This window comes from Somniosus microcephalus, chromosome 7 (assembly GCF_052327205.1).
Source record: "Somniosus microcephalus isolate GS21.2 chromosome 7, FLI_Smic_1.0, whole genome shotgun sequence".
Taxonomy (NCBI): Eukaryota; Metazoa; Chordata; class Chondrichthyes; order Squaliformes; family Somniosidae; genus Somniosus; species Somniosus microcephalus.
Genome location: NC_140993.1, coordinates 35,492,597 through 35,516,721, shown reverse-complemented (window position 1 = coordinate 35,516,721; position 24,125 = coordinate 35,492,597). Strand labels below are relative to the sequence as shown.

Below are 24,125 nucleotides of genomic sequence, written 5' to 3'. Positions count from 1 at the left end.
CTTGATTCCCCGAGAGTCCAAAAATCTATCTATTTCAGCCATGAATATTCTCAATGGCCGACAGCGCAGACTTGAGCGGGAGCGGCGGCGGCAGAAAGGGAGCACCGGAGAAGGCCCAGGACACGGTGCGGACCTGAGCGGGAGCGGTGGCAGAAAGGGAGCACCGGAGAAGGCCCAGGACACGGCGTGGACCTGAGCGGGAGCGGCGGCGGCAGAAAGGGAGCAGTGGAGAAGGCCCAGGACACGGCGCGGACCTGAGTGGGAGCGGCGGCGGCAGAAAGGGAGCAGCGGAGAAGGCCCAGGACACGGCGCGGACCTGAGCGGGAGCGGCGGCAGCAGAAAGGGAGCACCAGAGAAGGCCCAGGACATGGCGCGGACCTGAGCGGAAGCGGCGGCTGCAGAAAGGGAGCAGCGGAGAAGGCCCAGGACACGCGCGGACCTGAGCGGGAGCGGCGGCGGCAGAAAGGGAGCAGCGGAGAAGGCCCAGGACACGGCACGGACCTGACCGGGAGCGGCGGCAGCAGAAAGGGAGCAACGGAGAAGGCCCAGGACACGGCGCGGACCTGAGCGGGAGCGGCGGCAGCAGAAAGGGAGCAGCGGAGAAGGCCCTGGACACGGCGCGGACCTGAGCAGGAGCGGCGGCAGCAGAAAGGGAGCAGCGGAGAAGGCCCAGGACACGGCGCGGACCTGAGTGGGAGCGGCGGCAGCAGAAAGGGAGCAGCGGAGAAGGCCCAGGACACGGCGCGGACCTGAGCGGGAGCGGCGGCGGCAGAAAGGGAGCAGCGGAGAAGGCCCAGGACACGGCGCGGACCTGACCGGGAGCGGCGGCAGCAGAAAGGGAGCAACGGAGAAGGCCCAGGACACGGCGCGGACCTGAGCGGGAGCGGCGGCAGCAGAAAGGGAGCAGCGGAGAAGGCCCAGGACACGGCGCGGACCTGAGCGGGAGCGGCGGCAGCAGAAAGGGAGCAGCGGAGAAGGCCCAGGACACGGCGCGGACCTGAGCGGGAGCGGCGGCGGCAGAAAGGGAGCACCAGAGAAGGCCCAGGACACGGCGTGGACCTGAGTGGGAGCGGCGGCAGCAGAAAGGGAGCAGCGGAGAAGGCCCAGGACACGGCGCGGACCTGAGCGGGAGCGGCGGCGGCAGAAAGGGAGCACCAGAGAAGGCCCAGGACACGGCGCGGACCTGAGCGGGAGCGGCGGCAGCAGAAAGGGAGCAGCGGAGAAGGCCCAGGACACGGCGCGGACCTGAGTGGGAGCGGCGGCAGCAGAAAGGGAGCAGCGGAGAAGGCCCAGGACACGGCGCGGACCTGAGTGGGAGCGGCGGCAGCAGAAAGGGAGCAGCGGAGAAGGCCTAGGACACGGCGCGGACCTGAGTGGGAGCGGCGGCAGCAGAAAGGGAGCAGCGGAGAAGGCCCAGGACACGGCGCGGACCTGAGTGGGAGCGGCGGCAGCAGAAAGGGAGCAGCGGAGAAGACCCAGGACACGGCGTGGACCTGAGTGGGAGCGGCGGCGGCAGAAAGGGAGCAGCGGAGAAGGCCCAGGACACGGCGTAGACCTGAGCGGGAGCGGCGGCGGCAGAAAGGGAGCTGAGCGGCAACTTAAAAACAAAAAAATCACGGACTGACGTCAGAACAGCAGGTTGGTGAGTATTACAGCTCTTTTGCTCTCAAGGTTAGTTGAGTGGATTAAATTCAGAACTGGGAGAGTATCAACTACTATAACACAAAATTAGGACTCATGGGATTGGGGGTAATATATTAGCATGGATTGAGGATTGGTTAATGGACAGTAAACAGAGTAGGAATAAACAGGACTTTTACGGGTTGGCAGGCTGTAACTAGTGGGGTACCGCAAGGATCAGTGCTTGGGCCTCAGCTATTAACAACCTATATTAACGACTTAGATGAAGGGACTGAATATAACGTATCCAAGTTTGCTGATGATACAAAGTTAGGTGGGAAAGTAAGCTGTGAGGAGGGCGCAAAGAGGCTGCAGAGAGATATAGACAGGTTGACCGAGTGGGCAAGAACATGGCAAATGGAATACAATGTGGGGAAGTGTTAATTTATCCACTTTGGTAGGAAAAACAAAAAAGCAGAATACTTTTTGAAGGGTGAGAGACTGGGAAATGTTTGCACTCAGAGGGACCTGGGTGTCCTTGTACATGAATCACAGAAAGTTAACATGCAGGAACAGCAAGCAATTAGGAAAGCAAATGGTATGTTAGCTTGTGTTACAAAGAAATTAGAGTATAAGGATTAAAGAATTCTTACAACAATTATACAGGGCATTGGTGAGGCCACACCTGGAGTACTGTGTACAGTTCTGGTCTCCTTGTCTAAGGAAAGACATACTTACCTTAGAGGGAGTGCAACAAAGGTTCACTGGACTGGTTCCTGGGTTGAGGGGATTGCTCTATGAGGAGAGATTGAGTAGACTAGGCCTATATTCGCTAGCGTTTAAAAGAATGAGAGGTGATCCAATTGCAACATATAAAATTCTTATGGGGCTTGACAGGGTTAATGCTGAGAAAATGTTTCCCCTTGCTGGGGAATCGAGAACACGGGGTCACAGTCTCAGGATAAGGGGTCGGCCATTTAGAACTGAGATGAGGAGAAATTTCTTCACTCAAAGGGTTGTGAATCTTTGGAATTCTCTACCCCAGGGGGCTGTGGATGCTCAGTCATTGACTGTATTCAAGGCTGAGATCAATAAATTTTTGGGAACTAAGGGAGTTAAGGGATATGGGGATAGTGCGGGAAGGTGGAGTTGAGGTAGAAGATCAGCCATGATCTTATTGAATGGCGGAGCAGGCTCGAAGGGCCAAATGGCCGACTCCAGCTCCTATTTCTTATGTTCGTATGACCCCTTATCCTGAAACTATGCCCCTAGATCGAGACTGTTCATGCAAGGGGAAACAACCTCTTAGTATCTACCTTGTCAATCCCCCTCAAAAAGGAATATAAAAAGAATAGATTTTTTTTTAAGTTACGATCCTCAATTGTATATTTTGAACATATCAAATTACTGATTTCCTGATCTTGTCTGTTCATGTACTTTCTGTTGCTAAGAGGGATGGTGACCTTCTACCAGGACTCCATTCTTCAGCCTAAGGCGCATGACAGTAGCACGACAGACTCTCCCTCCAATTTTCTATCATCTGCTGAATGAGAGCCAGACTTCTCCTCAGCAACAACACAGCAGGATTTGGGATTTTAAACCTGTGCCTCTCCACTCCATAATACAGTGGATGCACCCTGCCACCACCACAGCTTCACTTAACATAAGAACAGAAGAAATAGGAGCAGGAGTCGGCCATGCGGCCCCTCGAGCCTGTTCCGCCATTCAATAAGATCATGGCTGATCTTCAGCCTCTTTTCCCGCCCGATCCCCATATCTCTTGATTCCCTTAAGAGTCCAAAAATCTATCGATCCCAGCCTTGAATATACTCAATGACTGGGCATCCACAGCCCTCTGGGGTAGAGAATTCCAAGGAATAGGTGGTATGATTCAGGTTCCTACCAACAATTGATGAGTTCCCTATCTTGGCTTAACATCTAGGGAGGTTCTCTACCACATAAGGAAAGGTAGCGTGGCCGAGCAGTCTAAGGTGCGGGATTAAGGCTCCAGTCTCTTCGGGGGTGTGGGTTCGAATCCCACCGCTGCCAGATGTTGCAACATTAATAAATTTCGTCGCTTCATCAACAGCAGTAAACCGTGCAGGCATGCCGGTTTTGTGTCACCTTTTGACGTATGAGGAGAGATTGTGTCAATTGGGCTTATACTCACTGGAGTTTAGAAGATTGAGAGGGGATCTCATCGAAACCTATAAAATTCTGGCAGGTCTGGACAGACTAGATGCAGGAAGGATGTTTTTGATGGCCGGGGAGTCCAGAACCAGGGGTCATAGTCTAAGGATAAGGGGTAAGCCATTTAGGACTGAAATGAGGAGGAATTTCTTCACCCAGAGAGTGGTGAACCTGTGGAATTCTCTGCCACAGACGGCAGTGGAGGCCAATACATTAAATATATTCAAGAAAGAGTTGGATATATTTCTTAAGGCTAAAGGGATCAAGTGATATGGGGAGAAGGCAGGGATAGGGTACTGAATTTGGATGATCAGCCATGATCTCATTGAATGGCGGAGCAGGCTCGAAGGGCCGAATGGCCTACTCCTGCTCCTATCTCCTATGATTCTATGATAAAAATAAGAGGTCAACTCATTCTGCAGCTGTCCTACAGGGGAGGGCAGGGTCAAATGTGGCATAACAGATTATCAGGAAGCTGGAGGCAAGTTATTTGCTGCCTCTCTTGAGAGAAGCACATGACACAAGAGGGCCTAAAGAAAGCAAGAAAAGTAGAACTGTGGAGAGAGGTGCAATAAAAAGAGAATAAAGTTAGTAATTCTCATTAGATGCTATAGTTATGTAAGTGATGCTGTACCTTACAGGGACAAAGCCCAGTGCGTTCCTCACAGCTGCAAGCTCCTTGTGTCAGATCACATTTTTCAGGTCTGGTACCACTGGGATCGCACTTACAGGCAATGCATTGAGGGTGGTCCCTGTAGCCAATAGCACACTGGTTGCATTTTTCTCCACTGAACTCTCCTTTGCAGGGGCAGTGACCACTCGTTCCCTCACACTGAGGACCAACGGAACCGATCTCACTACAGTTACAAGACTGCACAAAAATGAAAAAAGGAATTGAGACGATGGCGATAAACGAGCTTTCATTACGTCCTTATAGTGTAAATCGAAGAGCAGCTGTATCACAGTTGGAAATATTTGAGGATTAAAAGCAGGTTAAAGACACCATGCTGATCGGTCTTTACAATAAGCCTTATTTCAATAACAAGTGGCATTGACGGAATTTCCAGTCCAACAATGCCTGCTTTTAGCCAGTCGACCTTTGATCCAATTTTGCTCAGGACAACGGGGGGTGTATTTTCCTGTTATTCAAAATCACTTTATACTTAAGCTGACTTTTTCTAACAGACAAAAATATATCCCAAAGTGTAAGTCATACTTTTATCACCATAATTACTACAGAGCACTGCACAATGGTTTCTTGTTAAAAAAAAATAAACAACTTGAATTGTTGTAGGCTGTGGTTTTTAATGGTTTCTGTTTTACTATTGCATGATGGTTTGCAAGCTTTGACTGACATCAATCCAGGATCGAAGTAACTAATTTCTAAGAAACAGTTGGGGCCTATTTCAACTAGGTTTAATCGGCGTTAACGAGATGCTGATGATCCCAAAATGGCGTCAGCAGACTTACCGCCACATCAACGCTGTAGCTCCAGCCCTAGCGTTGGGCGAATGAAGCACCAGCCCGTTTCAGGTGCTGGGCCTTTAACATGCAAATCGGGGCCCTATGACATAAATAGGACCCTGACTGCCATTTTGGGGGGGCAACTGTGTGCAGTGTGCGCCGTGCACACTCTGACCAGTTTTACAGGCGGTACAGCCAACGAGGACCATTCAAACGAGTCCCCGGCTTCGAAGTTCCCCTGGCCTCTTCGCTCCCAGCATGGGTGGGCAACCACCCGAAAGCTAAAATCTACCCTGTTGGGTCTGAAATTACCCTTTTGGAATAAAGTGATTACTACATCATTGCCCTTCCTGAGGTTCTATGATTCTATGCCAATTAGTTAAGCAAATTTTTAAGCGAAGTTATTTAACATCACTTTCAAGTGCAACAGTTAGTTGGGTTAATTTTCTATGGCTCTGCTTCCACTGTGGAAGCCTCGCTAGTGGCGAGTGCAGGTTGGAGAATTGGGTCTATAGTGTTGTAAGCCTATCACTGTCTCGCACTCACGCCTAAAAAGGTACTGTGCTGGCAGCAGATCCTCGCAACATTAACAGCAATAAGTTCACAAGGATTCATAAGGGTCAATATAACAACAGAAAACACTGGAAACACTCAGCAGGCCAGGCAGCATCCGTGGAGAGAGAAACAGAGTTAACGTTTCAGGTCTGGGACCCTTCATCAGAACTGGAAAAGGCTGGAGATGTAACAGATATTAAGCAGGTGCAGAGACGGCGGGGGGGGGTGTCGGGAGGGGAGGAGGGAATTGAAGGAACATCCTCCCCTCCACCACTCCGCCCCCTGTCTCTGCACCTGCTTAATATCTGTTACATCTCCAGCTTTTTCCAGTTCTGATGAAGGGTCCCAGACCTGAAACGTTAACTCTGTTTCTCTCTCTGCAGATGCTGCCTGGCCTGTTGAGTGTTTCCAGCGTTTTCTGTTGTTATTTCAGATTTCCAGCATCCGCAGTATTTTGCTATTGTATTTCATAAGGGTCAAAGCTGTTTCATATTAGAACAGCATTGGTTAACAACTTTGCTAAACATGATGCGATACTCAATATAGCAAATCCCTAGCATTTGGGCTCTTAAAAGGACATCAAAATGGAGGAAGAGGAAGTCTGCAATTTGTGCAATCTTTATCCACATCTTATAAGGATTAAGGATTTCACAATTCCATACTCCAAGTGGGGAACCACGCTCACAGAGCGCGCAGGGAGAATCAGGGCAACAGTATTGTTCCCTTATCTCCAGCCCTAGCTCTCTTGGAGCACAGATTCTCCACTGGGAGCATAGTTGTCTCATTAGCCTGGCATTCTGATTTTCATACGGGTCAAGAACTAGGAAGCAAATGTAAAAGAGAACCATTGTAGGCAGCCTGAACCAATGTAAAAATGCAACATTTACAGTCCAGTTTCGAATCATCATCAGCGTCTTCAATCTGGGCAGAGTAGAGGCTGGACAGGCACCAACAACCGTTTCTAAACAGGCCATTTCATTTAATTGTTCACTCATGCCTGACGGAAATTATAATTGATGATTTCTACTGATAGCAATCATGAAAGATTAAAAGGATCAAAGGGGCTTGGCATTAGACTTCATAAAGGTAGTACTCATAAAGGAAGCGCATCAAAAGAACAGAAATGGGAGCAATGCCGTGCCACTGAATGCAATGCACTCTGCTTACTATACCTTGCATCCACTTTCAGGGTCGTGACCCCAGTAGTTGGCCTCACAGCGTTCACATTTGGCTCCCTCGGTGTGTGGTGGGCAGATACACTGGCCAGAGCCTTCCGCACAATTGTTCTGAGTGTGGGCACAGTCGCAAGCTGCAGCGAAAACACGTTGAGATTTTGTAGGAAAGGGCTTTTCCACTCTACCGTTGTCAAAAATATTCATTAAATATATTCTACTTCAAAATTCAGCACTAAATTCTGTGTGTCCACTTATTTTCCAGGGAATATTACCATCCAATGCACCTAGTATTCAGTACCATTAGTCCATAAATTATGCTGTACAATGTTATTGCATGAATGTTTAATGTGTGCATGTCAAATTTTGCTGTCTGAGATTGCAACACAGGTGTCAGCCCCTTCATCTGAAAAGGTAGCAACCCGTTTAATTTAAATGAATTAATGCCTCTGTTAATATAAGGCAATTTGATAAGAAGATGGTAGGCATGTGTACAATAATACTGCACAGCTAGTTTCAGGGCTGTCTTGTTCAAAGAAAATCAACCAAGCTCAGCTGATGATGCAATGGGTAGAAAGACGCTGACTGCTGTTGCAATGGACCATCCAGGCTTTGCAGCTGCCAAGTTCAAACCCTGGTCTGTGCCGAGTTAGCGAGAGCCTCAATGCCCCCTGGGCTAGCAAAGGAGAGAAGTCAGCCAGCGTGCCAGTTCCTGATCACTCTCCAGCGACCCGCTCTTTGCGTGGATGTCGATTGAGGACAAGCTTGGCCTGAACTTTGATGGGCTTTATGGTGGAATCGTCTGCTGACACTAGGCTCACACATTGTTAAAAAATGGATGCTTCTGTGAGGTACCAGAGTGCAAGCAGCCGTCACGGAATTGTACTCCAGGATCAGAGGAGAAAGGGACAAAATTGGGGAAAAAAATAAGGAAACTTTGTGTTATCCGGAGGCTGACTGTCCGGAATGCTCGAGCCACCGGCAAAAATCAGGAGCCGTTTCGTTAGGTTTTTTTTCTTTTCGGTGCTTTTTTCTCAACAGTCAAGCTCTGCAAGGTCTCGCTGAAGCTGTTGCTAAGCTACAGAGACGCTTGGACTGTTTAGAAGCAACAGGGTTTGTTGTCAGATACAGAGCTCAAAATCTCCATATGTTTCAACATTAGCGCTGGTTTGTCCGGCAGTTTTGAGGGAACGGCAACAGCTCAGTCCCGTCGGTGCCGGATAGCACAAAGTTTCCTGTAGATCAATTGGCTTTCAATTACAGTAAACTCTTGTTTAAATGGCACTTTAATAACTTTAATACTTTAATAACCGGTATCTTCTACCATACATTTAACGGAACATTCTGTAGGTGAGTACCCAATTATACAGTACATTTCTTGATTTTTTATTTTTGTTTGTGTTAAAAATTGCCTTGGTAGGTATACCCCTCTGTTATCCAGAATTTTTCATCAACCGGCACCATCCTGGTCCCATAGGTGCCGGATAAGAAAGAGTTTATTGTGCTTGGCTCCCCTTTATGTGAGAATCTGCCCTGCATTGCAGATAAGGAGCAAATATTCCCATGCATTGCAGATAACGGCATGGATTCATCGAGCTTTGCATTCCGGTTGTGTATTCGGAGGTTTCTGCTCTATACTGATATTATACCGATACAACCTCTCGTGTTGATATAGCTTCTTTTTTTTTTAATGAAATTTTCGCAAATGCAGTTGCTCCCTTGAACTGAAAAGGGAGTTTTGCAAAGTTATCACTTTCACTACGTACTTCCAAAAATAGTTTAAGCACTTACGTGTACAGCCACCATCCTGGAATCCATAAAAGCCATGTGCACAGCGGTCACACTTCGCTCCACTCACCCCTGGCACACAGCGGCACTGCCCACCATCGCTGCAGTCCTCAGAGATTGAGCCCAATTGGCTGCAGTTGCAGGGAACACAGCCCAGTCCAGTGCTCAAGCCAAAATACCCATGCTGTTAGGCACAGTAAGAGCGTTGGTTAGGCATCAGTGCAGAGGCCAAAGCAATTTGAACAATTCACTACAATATGCATTGTCCAGGCAAAGGAGTCAGCGAGTTTAGTCTTGCAAGCGGCAGGCAGGTAGGTTAGCATCTTCCTCAGCAAAGATCATTAAAGTTACTCTTTCTTTGAATTGATTTAAAAACACATATTTTTTCCAGTACTTTTCAGATTCTATTTTTGGCATCACAGAATCCATGAGAAAAATCAAAGGAAAAAAATGGACTCTAAAAAACACGGATAAAAACAAAATAAACATCCGTGTTTATTTGGCACATTGCTGTAACATACACTGCTTCCCCCTAACATAATTAAACTGATATGCAGGAAATAATAAAGACCAATGACACACTAGATACATACATAAAACAATACTGATAGCCCAATGAATAATATTCTGACAAAATGTCATCGACTTGAAACGTTAACTCTGTTTCTCTCTCTCCACAGATGCTGCCTGACCTGCTGAGTATTTCCAGCATTTTCTGTTTTTGTTTCAATGAATAATATTCATAGAACCAAAGAAGTTTACTGCACAGAAAGATTGCACCAATTGTGTCAGTGCTGACTGGAACAATTTAAAACAGATCTCATTACTCCGCTCTCCCTGTAGCCCTGTATCTTCCTCGGTTTCAAATATTGATCTAATTTTTCCTTAACCACTCCCTTTGGTGCAGCATTCCAGGCTCTGTGTAATTAAATTTCTCCGAACCTTTTTCCTCACTCGCTTAATGAAAATTTTAAATTGATGACGCCTCATCACTGACTACCTGACCAGAGAAACAATCTGTCCCTATTCATCCTATCAAAGTCTTTCATCATTTAAAGAATGTTTATTAAATGGCTTCTCTTCCTGCCCCTGTGCCGTTACCTCTCGAGTCCCCCAAAAATCTATCCTTGGTCAGCTCCTCTTCCTCACCTACATGCTGCCCCTCGGGGACATTGCTCGAAAGCATGGGGTCACTTTCTAGTGAAGACAGCAGCTCGACCTCTCCACCACTTCACTTAACCCCTCCACTGCCTCTGTAATATCAGACTGCTTGTCCGACATCCTGTCGCAATATACGCCAGTTAAGCATTGGGAAGACTGAAGCCATCGACTTTGGCCCCTCCACAAACTGCAGACCCTCACCACCTATTCCACCCCTTCCACAACCACTGTCTTAGGTTGAACAAGACTGTTTGCAACCTCAGTATCCAATTTGACCCAGAGCTGAGCTCCCGATCCTACATCGTCTCCCATCACAAAGGCCGTCTACTTTTACCTGCGTACCATCACCTACCTCTGTCCCTGCTTTAACCCATTTGCTTCTGAAAGCCTCATCCATGCCTTTGCTACCTCCAGGCTTGGCTATTCCAATGCTCTCCTGGCCAGCTTCCCATTCTCCACATTCCATGAACTTCAGCTCATCCAAAACTCTGCTCCCTGTATCCCAATCTGAACAAAGTCTCGCTCACCCATCAATCTTGTCCTTGCTGATCTACACTGGCACCGGTACCTCAAACACCTCCAATTTAAAAATTCTCATCTTCGCAATTAAATCTTTTGGTCACCCCTTCGAATATCTCCTTCTTTGGCTTGACACCCATTTTTTTGTTTGATTGCTCCTCAGTGAAGAGCCTTGGGATGTTTTTCTATGTTAAAGGAGCTGTGGAGGCAAGTTGTCATTATTGTTTGTATCTCACTGTGAACCACCCAGCTATTGTCCTGTACACCACTCGAGAACCAAATATTAACAGACGGCGTTGTGTTGGACTGTTTCTGAATTCACGTTTTTTTTGTGCCTGCTGAAATCCCACAATGCCTGGCACTGAAGCTTAGAAACCTAATGGTGGCAGTTTTAAAACGTCTTCCATCCCACTAATGGCAAACAACAGACTACAGAGCTTTCAAGTTTCCTGAAACATAGTGGCCTAGAAATTGAGTTTGCGCTGCGCCAGGGCTTTAGCGCCGGAAGTTAGCGCCGGCGCTAAGTCCCTTTGCGCGCGCCAAAAATTCAGTAGCGCCGCGCCCAAACGGCTGCCGGCGCTACTGAAGGGTTTTAGCGCCTGAAAACTGGCGCAACGCGCCGCATTGCGGCGCTATTCCGGCGCTGCGGCACCCGCTGCGGTGCGGCAGGCTCGGGAAGTGCAGGCCTCCTCCTTCCGTTAAGGAGGAGCTGCCTGCACCCGGCCGCGGCCCGCGCAAATCTCTTCAAAAATGAGCCCGGCACCTCGGACAAGTGCCGGGCTTGCATCTGTTCCGGGGGGGGGGGGGGGAGAAGTCCGGGGAGGGAGCTGCGGGCAGGCGGCCGGCGGGAAAGCGGCCGGCCGCCGCGGGGCCTTTAATGCGCCGGCGCAAACACATGTTGGACTCTGTTGCCAGAGTTTTAGTTGCGGCTGCCACGGGCAAGGCGGCCGCAACTGAATTTCGGCGCTGGGGCCCGTCGGCATGGCAACCGGGACGCTGCGCACACCGATGACGTCATCGGTGCCGGCGCAGCGCTACCGGTGCAACGCCGCTTTAGGGCCCCAGGGAATTTTCCAACTGGCCATAACTCTGGCGCTAGTCCCTCTAGCGCCTCAAAAGCGGCGCTAAGGCTAGTGAATTTCTAGGCCAGTAACTTCCATCAACGGCTAGCCGACCTGTCGGTTGAACTTACTTCACACAGTTAAATTGCACGACTCGTAACTTCACCTGTAGTGCTTGGCTAACTCGATCCTTGTGAGCTGGGATTCAAGGCTGTTCCTTCTGCTGTCGCTGCTCCCCAGCAAAAGAAAGCACAGGAATGCGACTCGGATGCAACACTATATATACTTGAAGAGGAGAAATTTGCAGGGCTATGGGGAAAGAGCAGGGAACTGATGGTTTCGCTCATTTCAAAGAGCGGTCACAGGCACGATGGTCCGAATCGCCTCCATCTGTACTGCATGATTCTGTGATTACCCCTTCCCTGCCTCCCTGCAGTAAATGGAAGGGTCCCAGTAAAATAAAACTATTTAACATAACTACTGGTCCTTCAGATTTTTTTTGCACCCTGTGTGGCAGTATTGGCCGCCACTTGAAAATCTCGAAAGTTGCATGATTGAAATCAGGAGCCCATTTTGTGGAAAATTGCAGACGTGGACTATGTCCCGTCAATCCACGTTGCAGCATTTCTGTCCCTTGTTCAAGGTACCGGTTAGGATTGCGTAGCTTGATAGAATGCGAAATGCTCTCGCTTACTCTTGACGCGGTCAATCCGTGATCACCGTTAGATAAATTAAAAACAATTATATTGCAAGCAGTAATCCTTCACTCTCACGCTTGGCCATCTTGGCAATGGCCAAAAAAACAAACTAAAAAAAAAAGGAGAAAAAACACCAAAAATAAAATGTCGACTCCCTATTGTACACCATCAGAAAACAATGGGCGTGTGAGAATGATCACCAGATATTAGTCTGAGATTGGGAAGCAGCCAGTTAGACGCTGAGCTTTGCTTTCAGATTTTGACGTAAACTCCTCAATAAGATTACAGCCAAGGGGTCCCTCTGCGGTATCTATTGTTTTTCATCTATTTGAATACTTCACATGAATAAAAGCCTTACAACCGTGCCTAATGGGCCTCACTTCGGCTGCCTGAAATCAAGTCAAAATGTCTCATTATTAAATCAGATCAGTTCCACGATTAGAACTTAAATTTTTGTTGAAAATTACAAACCTAAGGGCAGTGATAATATGGTTCAGCTGTTAACGTCAGGCTGTGAGGTGTAACGTCAATTAGCTTATTTTGTTGCGCTATAAAGATTTAGGCATCTGGCTTTTACCTAAGCAATAGAGATATCATCTCACGTTAAAACCGGCTCGTGGATTTAAAGTTGCATTGTGCCATCAGGCAGATTTAAGAGCTCGCTAAGCGAGAAGCTCGTAGCTTCCTACCAACTGCTCAGAAAGCACGACTTAACAAATGTACAGGAAATACTTTGCGGACCTACAAACAAACCTCCGGTTTTTCATTCGATTCTTTGGGTCCCGCGTGAATGATCGTTAGCAAGCCGACGCGAACCATAAATACATACCAAACACCGGTCACACTTCTGGCCCCGCATGTTGGCCTTGCACTGGCAGTGACCAGTCTTGAGGTCACACGCCTCATTAAACGAACCATTCACGCTACAGTCACAAGCTGAAATACAAAAAGATAAAAACCATAAGTGAAGCAGGAGCCGACCCAAAGGTAACATATATAATCTGGCGGGGGGGTGGTGGGGGGAGAAAGAGCTTCTTCTAACTTGTTTCTTTTGCCTGTAGATGGCACTATGTATCAACGGGCCATTTGAGCTGGGGCGCTGACGGGATCTTTCTTTTGTCGAGTGTTCAATCTAATTGTATTCCTGTAAATCCTGGCAAATATATCAGCCCAACAGGCAGCTGATTTTCTGTTCAGTCAATAGGCTTCTACAAAACAGTCGTCAAAATAGCCATTACTCCCTACACAAAATGCTATGCTCCTTCAAAGTGGGCGAGATTGGGCTTTTAGTATTTCAATTAGAGTCAGTACAACAGTTTATCTTTCAATCTTCAAATCTGGCGAAAATGCCAACTCTTTTACACCTTCCTTTATTTCACTCATTCTCCTCAGATTCCCGCTGACGTGTACGGTTGGCCACAGAAAATGTCCTCCGGTGGAGAGGACCAAGCGACATGCACCAAATGAGGGAGAATGGTGGCATTTTAAAACTTCAAAAATATATGATTGCCTATTGAGTTCTCATCAACAATGATCAACACTAAAAAGAAAAGTGTTTTTAAATCAGTGTCATAGAATAAGCTTCCGAGAGGAGCAACTATTTGAGGCAGCCCTAATACAATACTAAACATCCCCATTTCTGGGATGGATTATAGGATATACAGCTTAGAAACAGGCCATTCGGCCCAACCAGTCCATGCCGGCGTTTATGCTCCACTCGAGCCTCCTCCCATCTTTCCTCATCTAACTTTATCAGCATAACCCTCTATTCCCTTTTCTCTCATATGCTTGTCCAGCCTCCCCTTAAATGAATCTATACTATTCGCTTCAACCACTCCCTGTGGTAGCGAGTTCCACATTCTCACCACTCTTTGGGTAAAGAAGTTTCTTCTGAATTCCCTATTGGATTTCTTGGTGACTATCTTATATTGATGGCCTCTAGTTATGCTCTTCCCCACAAGTGGAAACATTCTCTCTTTATCCATTCTATCAAAATTTTTCATAATTTTAAAGACCTCTATTAGGTCACCCCTCAGCCTTTTTTCAAGAGAAAATAGACCCAGCCTGTTCATCCTTTCCTGATATATATATGGCAAGGCACTGGGGACGGGGGGGGGAGAGACGGGGGGGGGGCTGAATTGGGCCATATAGTGCCCGCTTTTTAGGCACTACGTGCCCAACTGAAACTCAAAAATGGGGTCCGAGATGCACACGCGCATATTTCCGACAGGAAGTGCGCAGGGTGCCATTTTGGTAAACCGCGTGACCGCCAGCAGCGTGCAGAGCCGTGAGATGGTGACGCGAGTGAGCGTGCAATGCTGATTTCAAGCCACCGCTGCCATTTTGCAACTCCACACTCCAGCCAGCGCCCTTTCACAACCGTGCACAGCTGAACACGCCATTAAACGGAATGAAGGATTCCCCAACCAGCGCTACTTAAAGGGGATCATGAAGTGACTTATTCAGTTAAGCGACTCAGGGGAAGCTCGACAAGTGCATGAGGGAGAAAAGGAATAGAAGGATATGCTGAGAGGGTGAGATGAAGCGGGGTGGGAGGAGGCTTGTGTGGAGCATAAACACTGGCATGGACCAGTTAGGCCGAATGGCCTTGTTTCTGTGCTGTAAATTCGATGTCATTTGTGTTATCAGGTATTACTTGCTCTAAAACTAGGGAGCTGACTCCCTTATGGAATCAGCCTTGTGTTCCTCTAAGTCAGCGGGTGTGACAGATGATTGTGTGCATATCACAACTGTCATTGTGCTACACGCTGGCTGAAAAATGAGGTCAGGCTACAGGTGGGTGGAAGTGCAGCGATGCAGTTTGCTCAAGTGGACCTGACAGGACCTGGGAATTATTTTCTTAAAATGAGGTTTATTTGTTTTTCTAAATGATGACAGATGTATTTCAGCTACCACATGTGGTAGTGATGCATTGTTTTCATTCCATACACTATGCATGTGCATAACAGAGTGAGCCCTAGCTAGTGGCTTATGGAGGGCTCTGGGGATGAGTTCTGGTGAGCGATATTACTATTTAGTTGCACTGCTGCGAATGCCTGTCGCATCAATGTCAGGGCTGTCAACGCTGAGAAATCCCAGGCGTGCAGTCTTTCTTTATTTGCAGCCAGCCACACACACAGGCGGCTGAGCATTTGCCCCCAAAACCATGGTAACGGTAAAATTAAAAGCCACTCACTCGCCAGTGAAATGACTGCAGGGAAATTTCAGCCGCCTCCCTGCTCTCTCTCCGTTGGGCAATGGATGTCTTCTCAATCTGTGCTGCCTGCCTTCTAGCCAAGCACAACTTTAAACAAATCTTTTGTTTCTTTACTTGTCCCAGACAGACTGGATGCAGGGAGGATGTTTCCCCTGGCTGGGGAGGGGGCGGGGTTCTAGAACGAGGGGTCACAGTCTCAGGATATGGGGTAGGACATTTAGGACTGAGATGAGGAGAAATTTCTTCACTCAGAGGGTGGAGAACCTGTGGAATTCTCTACCACAGAAGGCTGTGGAGGCCAAGTCACTGAATATATTTAAGAAGGGGATAGATAGATTTCTAGACACAAAAGGCATCAAGGGGTATGGGGAGAGAGTGGGAATATGGTATTGAGATAGAGGATCAGCCATGATCATATTGAATGGCGGAGCAGGCTCGAAGGGCCGAATGGCCTACTCCTGCTCCTATTTTTCTATATTTCTGTGTTTCTATTATCAGCCCGGTTTGCCTTGCACCATTACGCCTTATATCATTTAGTCACTCCTGCCCTCCAGCCTATCACTGACCTCTATCTTTTGGTCCTTCTTCTTCCCCCTTTTCCCTGGCTCTGAACTTACTTTAAAAACTGATAAAGCTCCAACTTCTTCCAGTTCTGATGAAAGGTCATCGACCTGAAACGTTAACCTGGAAAAAGTCCAGAGCAGGACAACTTGATTGATACCTTATACAAAAGCAAAATACTGCAGATGCTGGAAATCTGAAATAAAAACAGAAAATGCTGGAAATGCTCAGCAGGTCAGGCAGCATCTGTGGAGAGAGAAACAGAGTTAACGTTTCAGGTCGATGACCTTTCGTCAGAACTGGAAAAAGCTGGAGATCGAACAGGTTTTTAAGCAAGTGCAGGGGCTGGGAAAGGAGGGGGAGGGGAGGAAAGAACAAAAGGGAAGGTCTGTGATAGGATGGAAGGCAGGAGAGATTAAAAGACAAAAGGGATGATGGTGCGAGGCAAAAGGAGATGGTAATGGGACAAGTTAAGAAACAAATGATGGCTCTAGATGAAGTGTAAATGGCAATGGCAGGATGATCGACAGCTGCCATGTGAGAGAGAGAAAAAAAAGATGGGGCCGAGGTTATGGTCTGAAATTGTTGAACTCGATGTTGAGTGCAGAAGGCTGTAAAGTGCCTGTATTAATACCTCGTTAAGAGCCCATAAATTATCGGGGCTGCTTTTTTTTTTTACTTTGCACAAGTGTAGACTACAAGGGGATATGATTCTAAATGTCAGGTATTCAGATAAACGACCTGAAACGTTGGCTCTGTTTCTCTCTCCACAGATGCTGCCTGACCTGCTGAGTGTTTCCAGCGTTTCCTGTTTGTATTTCAGATTTCGAGCATCCGCAGTATTTTACTATAGTTTAAACAAGTTCGATTAGGAACTTTGGGGGGAAAATTCAGTTGTTTGCGCCTCCTGTTAGTGCCTTAAGAGGGCGCTAATGGGGCGCAAAGCAACTGGCGCCTGGGCGCGGCGATATTTGCGCCGCTCGCGAAATTAACTAGACATTTTGCGGCGGCGCTAAACACTACCGCCACGATCTCCTGCGCCGGCAGGTCGAGTGCGCAACGCCCCGGTAGCGCCCCGGACCGGATATTGAGTGGCGCCCCCTGCCTTACCGCCTGCCGCTAGCAACGACAGGTTGAGGGGAGCGTTTTGCAGTCAGAAAGGGACTGGGGGAGCGCTATTTAAAGGCGACCGCTTCCTGCCTTTTTCTGTTGGTGACATTTTTGCACCACGCATTCCGAGAGAGAGAGAGAGAGAGAGAGGGAGAGAGGGAGAGAGAGGGAGAGAGAGAGAGACTTCTGGAGAGATTCAACGCTCTGTGAAGGAGTTTTGGGTACTGTGCAGCACTTTGCAGGTTCATTTTGATTTGCCCTTCCTTGCTTCGACAGCGCTCTGAGGTAGCACCTCGCTCCTTGGCCTTTGCGCCTTAAGACAGGTGTGAAGCGCCTGATTTAATGCTCCAATCACCTCCAGGGGCGATAAAAGCCAGGTTTGCAGTCAGAGGCGATAATTAGTGCCAGGCGCTAAACTTTGCGCATGGCCGATAATGGCACCCAAACGGTGCGATACTGAATTTTTCCTCCTTTATTTCTTCGTCCAGCCAGGAAGGGGAGAGTTCTCCGAAGTGTCCTGTCCTCCATTTCCTTCAGTGAAAATTTTATAATTTTTGTTAGCCTTTTTTTTGGTGACCTATTTTCTTGTTCTGCTGCCGCTACCGCCTTGAATCCCTGCCGCTCCCTCCTTCTCCGAACTGCGCAGACTACTGCCCCAGCCCCACTGCCACTTTGTGACCAATTTTCTGCCCAGGAATCACTCCCTGCTGGTGGGAACATCTGCGTAAAACCAAGTCAGTACAGGACTAAGCAGCTTTGCGCCATTCACAACTCCTCAGATAATGAAGCAATCCATGCCCGCATGCAACAACACCTGGACGATGTTCAAGCTTGGGCTGATAAATGGCAGGTAACATTCGCACCACAGAAGTGCCAGGCGATGACTATCTCCAACAAGCGAAAGTCTAAACACCGCCCCATGACAGTCAACAGCATTACCATCGCTGAATCCCCCACCATCAACATCCTGGGTGTCACCATTGACCAGAAACTTAACTGGACCAGCCACATAAATACTGTGGCAACAAGAGCAGGTCAGAGGCAGGGTATTCTGCAGCGAGTGTCTCACCTCCTGACTCCCCAAAGCCTTTCCACCATCTACAAGGCACAAGTAAGGAGTGTGATGGAATACTCTCCATTTGTCTGGATGAGTGCAGCTCCAACAACACTCAAGAAGCTCGACGCCATCCAGGACAAATCAGCCCACTTGATTGGCAACCCATCCACTACCTTAAAAATTCACTCCCTCCACCACTGGCGCACCGTGGTTGCAGTGTGTACCATCTACAAGATGCACTGCAGCAACTCACCAAGGCTTCTTCGGCAGCACCTCCCAAACCCGCGACCTCTTCCACCTAGAAGGACAAGGACAGCAGGCGCATGGGAACACCACCACCTCCAAGTTCCCCTCCAAGTCACACACCATCCTGACTTGGAAATATATCGCCGATCCTTCATCGTCGCTGGGTCAAAATCCTGGAACTCCCTCCCTAACAGCACTGTGGGAGTACCTTCACCACACGGACTGCAGCGGTTCAAGAAGGCAGCACACCACCACCTTCTCAAGGGCAACTAGGGATGGGCAATAAATGCTGGCCTTGCCAGCGACGCCCACATCCCAGGAATGAATTTAAAAAAAGAAACGGGTCCCTACATTGAAGGCGTGAAGTTGGATCCTTAGGAAGGAGATCACAATACAGGAAACTCTTATATTTCCGGCACCGACGGGACCGGCGTGGTGCCGGTTGATCAAAAAGTCCGGATTACAGAGAGGTATACTTACGAAGCTACGAGAGCCCCGTACACGGCCACAGATCCAGGCGTCACTGTTGCATGGCAACAGGTGCAGGAACCCCGGTTACATGGCCACAGATCCAGGCATCCCTGTTGCATGGCAACAGGTGCAGGAACCCCGGTTACACGGCCACAGGTTCAGGAACCCCGGTTACACGGCCACAGATCCAGGAACCCCGGTTACACGGCCACAGATCCAGGAACCCCGGTTACACGGCCACAGGTTCAGGAACCCCGGTTACACGGCCACAGATCCAGGAACCCCGGTTACACGGCCACAGATCCAGGAGCCCCGGTTACACGGCCACAGATCCAGGAACCCCGGTTACACGGCCACAGATCCAGGAACCCCGGTTACACGGCCACAGATCCAGGAACCCCGGTTACACGGCCACAGATCCAGGAACCCCGGTTACACGGCCACAGATCCAGGAACCCCGGTTACACGGCCACAGATCCAGGAACCCCAGTTACACAGCCACAGATCCAGGAACCCCGGTTACACGGCCACTAATATATAGTAAAATTACCTGAACCTACTCCTGAATTTTGCCGGTTAAGAAAGATTTCCAGTTACTTAGGTGCCGGTAAAAAGAGAGTTTCCTGTATTGTACAGAGCCTCCCACCAATGCTGGAGCGATGGTAGCCAGATGTAGGTCCATTGGACTTTCTTTTGGACCTGGGGAATTTCCACAGAGGAGTGCATTTCCTGTTTGATATAATACCTTATAAAAGGTTTAAAAAATTCTTCCCTTTCCCTTTGTACCATATTTTACTTACTGCGACAATTTTTAGCAATTACTGCATCGCCGTAGTATCCGTCCGCACATCGCTCGCAGAATCTGCCGGCTGTATTCCTGATACATTTCAGACATTCTCCGGTCACCGGGTCACAGCGCCCTGGAACTGACGGGTCGATGTTGCCATTACAGTCGCATGGCTCGCAAGACTCTCCGGGTGTTGTTGGGTTTCCGTAGTAACCGTCAGCACACCTACGCAGAGAGAATTTACAAGTAATTTAACACGGTTCAGCATGACCTTTTGCAAGCCTGAGGCCGGAGCTTTCCACTTCTGCGCTCGCCAATCCCAAGATTCTCTGTCCATTAGAATGGCGAGCGTGCAAGTGGCGATGCCAGCCAAGAGTTTTTAAAACTTAAATCCGGAACTGCAGCTTTCGTTTAAACATCTGTAATTGCTCCTTTGTGAAACAATTGGAGTATGCGGCTTCTAAATTTAATGAAGTGGCCAAATTGGTGATTTAAAAAAAAATTGACAGGTGGCTTGGAAACGTCTGATAATTACTGCAGCTTTACAGGTACACCAAGCTTTGCACATCTGTTGCAAGGTGATCTTTGATTTAACACATTTCCCATGAACAAACACTCAGCAGGGTTTCACGGGGCTGTTTGAGTCTGCTCTTTCTGCTGGGGTGATTGAACAAATCGACTGTAAATTAATAAAACATTAAATAAAACTTAACACATTAAATTAGAATTTGACTGGCCGGGGTGATGATGCACTCCGGTCCCCACCGGTCGCGGGAGGCCTCAAGTGCGCCGGCGGACACCGCGTGCTCCATCTCCATAGTGTATGAATAATTCTGTTATCCCAGTGATGTGCTAATCCACTGTGGCCACTTATCACTTGTAATAAAAGGTGGTGTGTGACAAAAGAAAACTACTAGGCACTTGGTCTAAGCGTTAAACAAAGCTTTAATCAACTCTTTTACAACATGGAGGTCTAGTTGTGTCCTTCACTAGTTCCTGTTAAGAATGTCCTGCGCAAGCTGGGCCCGTGCCCGAGTATTTATACTCTCCCTGGACAGCGCCACCCGCAGGCCGCTGAGGTGAGTCATGTCAGTGTGCATGTTGTATTTTTGAAGAGGCTTAACAGCGCAGTGTTTGGCAATGACTTAAACCATGTCAAAAGATAGACCATCGTGTCACTCGCACAAAATGTCATTTTGATAAAACAGGACGCTTTGCTGTCTGGCTCTTCTCCCTCCCTCAGTTAAAAAAATCGACGTCTGCGGGAAAACAGGGTGTGAACAGCACTGGAGGCAGATGTCAAAGCAGGTTTCAAGCCCACGGTGCACAGAGTACTAATGCCCTGCAACATCAAGAATTTTCTTCCCAACAACTCCTAATTCTGCTATCGTGAGCCCCCGGTAGCAGGGTGAGCCTTGTCGGGGCTTCTGTTATCTCACGAGGGCTCCAGCAGGTTCTGTCGCCGCTGCAGGCGCACGGGCAGCCATTGCCCTGCATTCGGACGCCTACACGAGGGGGCTGGCTGGAAATGGTCACAAGTTGTCATCAGAATGGCATTGTGAAGTTACATTCTAGCCATACCACTTGTGTTGGGTCCTGGATCTGAGTACCCACTGTTGAGCAACAGGGCAGACCTGACAGTATCTGTTCGATTCTGCAGACCCTGAGAGATAGAGTCAGAGGGGGGAGAAATTCGGTGTCGCCCTGTTTGGGGCGCAATTATCTGACGGGCGCAAAGTTTCGCGCCTGGCGCTAATTATCGCCTCCGACTGCAAACTTGGCTTCTATCGCCCCTGGAGGTGATTGGAGCGCTAAATCAGGCGCTACACACCTCTCTTAAGGCGCTAAGGCCGAGGAGCGAGGCGCTACCTCAGAGCGCTGGCGAAGCTCATGTGATGTCAGTCAGCAATGGAACACAGACACACTGGTGCCGGCCAGTTCTTAAAGGGGAGGGTTGATCTTGCTCGCCATCCATACCTTGCTCATGCTCATTGCAGCCTTGAATCTCAGCCTGGAGAGACCTGTACATCAATTCTGCTGGAAAGAACAATGGAGAGGCCCAGGGAAAGAGCGCAGAGTGCAGCCCCCACAGTCTCTTCTAAATCGATGCAAGGAAGGGCAAATCAAAATGAACCTGCAAAGTGCTGCTCAGTACCCAAAACCCCTTCACACAGCGTCGAATCTCTCCAGAAGTCTCTCTCTCTCAGAATGCGTGGTGCAAAAATGTCACCGACAAAAAAAGTCAGGAAGCGGTCGCCTTTAAATAGCGCTCCCCTAGTCCCTTCCCGACTGCAAATTTCCCCATAACCTGTCGTTGCTAGCGGCAGGCGGTAAGGCAGGGGGCGCCACTCAATATCCGGTCCTACCGGGGCATTGCATGCTAGACTGACGTCATGATCTGCCGGTGCAGGAGATCGTGATGGTAGTGTTTAGCACCGCCGCAAAATGTCTGGTCAACTTCCCAAGCGGCGCAAACATCATCGCGCCCGGGCGCTAGCTGCTTTGTGTCCCATTAACGCCCTTTTAGGGTGCTACCGGGAGGCGCAAAGCAACCGAATTTTTCCCCCATAGAGATATCACCTCAAAGCTCTTGGAAGCTGTTTCCATCGTACTGAAGGCCAGTCGTCAAAGCATCCACTTTGGACGCACCAACTGGTATTGAAGCCTCTCTGTTTGGGGGCTGGTTGCAGGTGTTCACAGTGCCACCGCCAATTCCAGGTAGCACTGCATCCTAGAATGATACAGCACAGAAGGCGACCATTCAGCCCATCGTGCCTGTGCTGGCTCTTTGACAGAGCTATCCAATTAGCCCCACGCCCCTTGCTCTTTTCCCATAGCCCTGTAAATATTTCCTTTTCAAGTATATGTCCAATGCCCTTTTGAAAGTTACTGTTGGATCTGGTTCCACTATCCTTTCAGGCAGTTCATTCCAGATCACAACAAATCGGTGTGTAAAAAATGTTTCCTAATGTCGCCTCTGGTTCTTTTGCCAATCACCTTGAATCGGTGTCCTCTGGTTACCGACCCTTCTGCCAACATCTCATAACAACTCACTAAGTAAAAAATTTCTCTTCGTCTCCCCGTCAAATCTTTCAAATCTGCAGTCATCACCCCTCTCCTCAAAAAACCCACTGTTGACCCCTCTGTCCTTGCAAACTACCACCCTATCTCCAACCTCCTTTTCCTCTCCAAAGTCCCTGAACATGCTGTTGCCTCCCTCATCTGTGCCAATCTTTCCCGGAACTCCATGTTTGAATCCCTACAATTAGGTTTCTGCCCATGCCACAATACTGAAATGGCCCTTATCAAAGTCACAAATGACATCCTATGTGACTGTGACCATGGTAAACTATCCCTCCTCATCCGTCTCGACCGGCTGCAGCCTTTGACATCATTGACCACACCATCCTCCTCCAACACCTCTCCTCCGCTGTCCAACTGGGTGGGATTAGCCTGGTTCCACTCTTATCTATGTGGTCGTAGCCAGAGAATCACCTGCAATGGCCTCTCTTCCCGCTCCCACACCGTTACCTCTGGTGTCCCCCAAGGATCTATCCTTGGCCCCCTCCTATTTCTCATCTACATGCTGCTCCTCGGCAACATCATCCGAAAACACAGCACCAGTTTCCACATGTACACTGACGACACCCAGCTCTAGCTCACCACGTGAAGAGAAGCCATTGCAGGTGATTCTCTGACTATGACCGGATGTCCGACATCCATCACTGGATCAGCAGAAATTCCCTCCAACTAAATATTGGGAAGACCAATGCCATTGTCTTTGGCCCCTGCCACAAACTCCGTGTAGGATAGGGTGTATTTGTATGATTTAGTAAAACATTTTTATATAACTATAATATGTGAAATTGTATGTTAAAGTCTGTATAAAATGGCGAATGGCTGAGAGAAAAGCAGGATGGGAAATTGTGCTAACCTGACTGAAACTCGCTCTGTTTGCAATTACTGAAGTAATAGAATGTAAAGTTTATGGAGACTATCAGGGAGGTGGTATTCAGTAATGTGATAGAAAAGAGATAAGAGTTGGAGAAGAGTGAGAGAGATAAGAGAAGCACCCCTCAGCGGTAACACTATAAAATGGACAGATTGTTTAGACAACATCTTGGGAAATGGTTTTTGGAAAGAGAATATCTAAAGTTACAAGGGCCCTTTGATATGCACAAAGTGAGTCCGAGTGGGATCAACAAGGTCGTAAAACATGTACCAGGTGTCGGATAGCTGTTTGTATTCACGTAGGAAGAGGGAAAAAAGGTGTATAAAGAGACTGTGCCACAGTCGCTCGGAAGGAACGCCGAGGCTCAAACGAAAAAGACTGTGACTATCTCCTTGTTAAGTATTACTTCTTTGTACTGGATGTTAATGCTTAATAAACCTGTTTTACTTATACACAATATACCTGTACCCAGAGTGGTTTGTGTAGTCATGGACAA

General features: G+C 48.4%; 1 protein-coding gene across 1 annotated transcript in view; it reads right to left on the bottom strand.

The window, feature by feature from the left end:
* The window catches only part of lama1 (laminin, alpha 1), a 406,389-nt gene that overhangs the window by 169,250 nt on the left and 213,014 nt on the right, over nt 1-24,125 (bottom strand). The window contains exons 19-23 of the mRNA XM_085992396.1: nt 19,691-19,902; nt 13,058-13,164; nt 8,793-8,973; nt 7,002-7,138; nt 4,445-4,681 (exon numbers count right to left, since the gene is read on the bottom strand). Coding sequence (XP_085848522.1) covers nt 4,445-4,681; nt 7,002-7,138; nt 8,793-8,973; nt 13,058-13,164; nt 19,691-19,902 — 874 coding nt within the window. The remainder of the gene's footprint in view (nt 1-4,444; nt 4,682-7,001; nt 7,139-8,792; nt 8,974-13,057; nt 13,165-19,690; nt 19,903-24,125) is intronic.